The 4,955-nt window shown below is 36.4% G+C and overlaps 1 protein-coding gene across 1 annotated transcript in view; it reads right to left on the reverse strand.

The window, feature by feature from the left end:
- The window catches only part of LOC143019523 (uncharacterized), a 17,536-nt gene extending 14,934 nt beyond the window's left edge, over window positions 1-2,602 (reverse strand). Inside the window, exon 1 of the mRNA XM_076175209.1 lies at window positions 1,753-2,602. Within this exon, the coding sequence (XP_076031324.1) occupies window positions 1,753-1,872 (120 nt within the window). The 5' untranslated portion in view covers window positions 1,873-2,602. The remainder of the gene's footprint in view (window positions 1-1,752) is intronic.
- Window positions 2,603-4,955: the final 2,353 nt, after the last annotated feature.

A 4,955-nucleotide genomic window follows, 5' to 3' on the forward strand; every position in this document is an offset into this window, starting at 1 on the left:
TGCACAAAACAAGGAAGACCTGTACCTTGTTAATATATTAATTACATGCTCTTAGAAGTCACAATACATTGACAGTATAACCCCATGGTCTTATGAACACATTCTACTTCCTTAGACAAGCATCAGAGGTCTGGTTGTGGAGCCCAAGGCTTCTTATTGCCCAGGGAATAATAGTTCATCATTGTTGCCATGATTTTTACTGACTGGAAACCTGCAGAGCCTCACAGTGGCTGTCAGTGGTCCTTGAATCATCCGATAGATCTTTCTAGGAAGCAATTTTGGACTGTTGTATGTGTTGTATTAGTGTTAAACTGTTTCTTTGAGTATATCACCAGCTGAAATTTAAGTATTTTTTTAAATGTGTACACTTACGTGATATAGCATTAGAAAATTAAATATCAATTTTGTAAATTATAATACATCAATGGAATAAATATTTTTCTTGACAGAAATCAATAACAGAAAATGTTGCTAAAAGCTATGCACAAACAAATGATGTTGTGTTGACTCCTTTAGATGCCATCTTTGTTTTGATAGATTCCGAGGTCAAAGACAGAGGGCCCTGATGACCTCTAGAATTACAAGTACCGCATTACTTAATGCAGGTTAGGAAGGTAGGTAGGTAGGTTAGGTTAGGTTAGAATAGATTAACCTTATGTTTTAATTTTTTCAACATCCACATCTACCAAAACAATGATGGCATTTTAAGCAGTCGAAATTGCTACAATTGTTTGTGCATAGTTTTTAGCAACCTTTTCTGTCATGGATTTCCGCCAAGAATAACATATATTATGTTGATGTATTGTAATTTGCAAAATTATTATTTAATTTTCTATTGCTACATCGCATAGGTGTACACTTCTAAAAATTTACCAAAATTAGGGAAGTATTTACTAGTTGTTAGATCTACTTTTTGTGAAAGGTAAAGAACTATAGTTGAAGTTGATAGAAAGATATTTCAAATCTGGTCTAAAGAGTAAAAGTCACCCCCAGATAGAGGATATAGTGGGAGAGCAAAATAGGACTTATTAAAGTAGGATAAAAGAAAAACAAGAGGACATGAAAAGGAACTCAAAAAGGATAGTTATAAAAGAGGTCTGGAAAAAAAAAAATAATAAAATAAAATAAATAATACTTTCCCAAACAGTGGTGGATGTCTGGAACAAACTTGACGAAACAATAGTGGATCCAAAAACCATACAAGAATTTAAGAACAAGCTAGATGCTGAGAGATACAAAGATAGGTCACTTTGAGTATAGCTCCCCTTCCTGTATAATACAACTAGGTAAATACAGCGGTGAGGGCTGAATATGTGGTGTATATTTCCATTCCATTCGATCAGCACAGGCATGATCTTGTAAATATATTATTAGTAGCTTGTAAGTTTCTGTATAAACAAAGAAGCATAACCTGTAATTGCCTTTTAGTCAAAGCAACACTCATAATTATCATACAATATACAGTCTGGTGCACAAGCAAAACCCTGTTCTATTCCAGTATCATGCAAACACATTTTTCACTTTTCTTTTTTGAATTTGAAAGATCCGTTTTTACTATGGAATGGTTCTATCACATTAGGTTAGGTTATATTAGGTTATGAGCTATCGGACAACATAAGTTTCCGTGTTTGGGTGATTCTGGAATTTTACCTACACATCTACTTTAGTAAAACTTTATAATGTTTTGATCTGTGGATATATCAAAATTACTTAAATTAAAAAGAACCCTGGGGTCGTTTAACCATTACGTACCTTTTCTCCATCGCCAACAACAAAACATGGCATCAAATATAAGGCCATGATGAAATATATAACTTCCATCCTCACTCCTTGATGTGATTTTTCACTTTTTCTTCTCATGTCACGGTGCATCACTGCTGATTCTACGAACCTGTGATACACAGGAAGACTTTCCAGTTTCCCTACTAATTTTAACAATAACAATATCCTCCAGGTATATGTGTTCCGTCCGAAGTGGAATAACTCCACCAAAATCTACACCACCATAGGTGGAAGTAGATTGTTTTGAAAGCCAAGGGTATACCGTTTTCTTCACTACCAATGAAGACATTAAGGTATATGGTCAGTCAGTGATTCACATACGTGAACGAAGGGTAGGTGACCACGGCACAGCTGAAGATCATGATAATATTAGTTTGAGACAAGTAAACATATTCTTCTTGCAAAGAAAGTGGCAACTTTTACTTTGGTCTCAATGTTTATGTTACAATGTAATTGAACTTGATGGCCTTCTTTGTTCAATGGACTATTCAAATTGCATCATATAAGCCATGAGTGGCGAATGCAACCAACTCACAAATAAATACTGCCTTCTGATCACATTCATTCTGATTTTCTGGGCTTATCACTCTCGTGCCCTGCACATGAACGAACCACAATACTACATCTTGTGACTTCACTCTCCCTGGATTTGTTTACGCAGTGTTATCAGCTGTTAGCGTTGCTCGCAGATTGGAACTTCGCAGAAATTTCCCAGTAGGCTTCAAGAAACTTTATTCTTTTACATTAACGTTTATAACCAGATAAGATTCTAAAATAAACAACAACAATCTATTCATAAGTGATGCGGAAAAATTTGTCCAAAATATACTACGTACTAGTCCTAGATGCATTGACGCCCGCGCGTTTTGAAACAGAATTTACAATGTATTGAACAAATTATGAGCAGATATGTCAATATTAAACCACACTTCTCCAAGAGTTGTATAGGTGAAATGTATCCAAATTAAAAATCTTGAAAATTGCATCACATCCTTTCCAAACTCGATCAATATTCATGGCTTCAGCATAATTTGTTATGTTAATTATAATTTTAGCAAACATTTAGTAGATAGTAATGATCTTACGATTTCATAACTAATGCATCTAAACAAAATAAGCAAAAATTAATACCTTACCCATTATTTAAATTTTCATAGAAAATTGAAATTTACAGGGGTGACTAAATAATCTTAAAACAGTAAATGAGAGAATATTTATATAAAGAAAATAAATTAAAGTTATTCTTACAATATTGTTCCCACTGGAAAAGAATAGAAACATCTTAGTGCAAGCATCGATAGAAGATTTATAACGACATTTAGTACGTTTAAGCCTAGACAAATCGGAAGAATTCTAAGATGACCTTTCTAAAGCCATTCAGCCTATCAGATGGTATAGAATGACAATTCAGGTCTTGAAATTTGTGCTTGTATATGGACACCATAACATGGAAACAAAAGAACATATCATAGATAAATACCTAAACTAAGAACTTTTATTGAATTGTCAGTCACCGACAGGGTTAGGCCTACAAAATATGCACAAATTTCAAAACAATGTTGACAACCATTACAAAATAAAATTATAAAGGTAGGATGTAATGAATAAAGCGCATTTCCTATAAAACTAATGTGGGTATACTTGAATTCAAACACCACAACAACCCATATAAACATCTAGCAGAACTTTGACTGAAATTTAAACTTAATTTCAGCGGTTAACATCAAGCGAGACAAACATGCAAATAAAGTAGCAGGCTGTTGATGGAGGAGGTGGGTGGTAGGGAGGAGTTAAACTCACGAGCCTCTGACGTCATATCAGCCGACAAGGCGCCGTTTCGCAAAGTTCAACGCTGACGCTCTCCCATACTTCTTTATTTTTTCTTGTTTGGTAAAATCTAGACAATTTTATTCAGCTGCAGGGCGATGTCAACCCGAATCTTAATAATCAATTTAAGGAGCCATACCCATTGTGTCCTTATTTCACTTCTCAACTGAATAAATCTGTCAGATAATTGCTGAAACAGTAGCATTTAGTATTGAGTTACCGGATTGAAGGGGTGAGTTTCATGAAACGAAGGTCAGGTTGGAAGGCTGAAAAAGATGCAACTAAAATAGAATGAATAACAGAACGAGAATGAAGGTACTGATGATCAAGTCCATTGATAATGTATATATACATACAATAAAAAAATAAAATTCTCCAAAATGTTTCAATGTCACGGCGTCCCTAACCGAGTTGAACGGGGATCCGGCAAAAAGGGGACAAGTCCTCCAAGGTAACAATTCCTCCAAGGTAACAATTCCTCCAAGGTAACAAGTCCTCAGTGGTCGCAAGTCCTCAGTGGTCGCAAGTCCTCAGTGCCATGTTCCCTTGAACTGACCAGGAAAGAAATGTCCCTTGGGTTCGGCCTCGGGCTCGGGGCGGAACCCCAACACGGGATCCCCAGCACGGGATCCCTATCGTGGTATTAGAGCGCGGAGCGCTGCGGCCGTAGGCCGCTGTTTGCGCAGCCAAACCTCCGGCGAAGCCAGAAAGGGCGAAGCCCGCGGCTTGTAATCATAATAAAGGTATTGTTTTAGTTGTGCACACATACACCATATATCATTAGAATTTTTAATATTAATTTGGTAAATTATAGTACATGAACGTAATATGCGATTTTCTTGGCAGAAATAAATAGGTAATAAATAGAAAAAAAAACTTACTACAAACAAATCTACTAACGAACGAAGCCGCTAGGATACAGTCCAGACGCCATGTTGTCGTCTGTCTAGTCCAGTCATTGTGATTTAGATGATGGCTTTCACGTTGTGGACCAGGTATTTTCCAATTTTAGGTGGCGTTGATAAGCGCTGTTACAAAGACATTGGGGCTTCCTTGGACTTTTTGCGAAAATACGGGGTTCTGCCGTCGTCTGTTCATTGTCCCGGTCCAAAGTACAGTATTAATCATGCCATCTGCATCCGTGACGACAACGACGACGACCCGGATGATCTTTAGAATTTGAGGTACCGATTTTTTTTTTTTTTTTTTTTTTTTTTTTTGCATCCGACCTAGATATGGATCAAAAGGTCTCCTGTCGGCATGCTCCGCCTTTGTAATCCTTTGTTAGGTTACGTACGTTAGTTAGATTGGGTTAGGTTAGAATAGACGAATTTATCAACCTTTCA

The sequence above is a fragment of the Oratosquilla oratoria genome, chromosome 37, assembly GCF_046742065.1.
Source record: "Oratosquilla oratoria isolate Oo_2021 chromosome 37, ASM4674206v1, whole genome shotgun sequence".
In the NCBI taxonomy this organism is placed as follows: Eukaryota; Metazoa; Arthropoda; class Malacostraca; order Stomatopoda; family Squillidae; genus Oratosquilla; species Oratosquilla oratoria.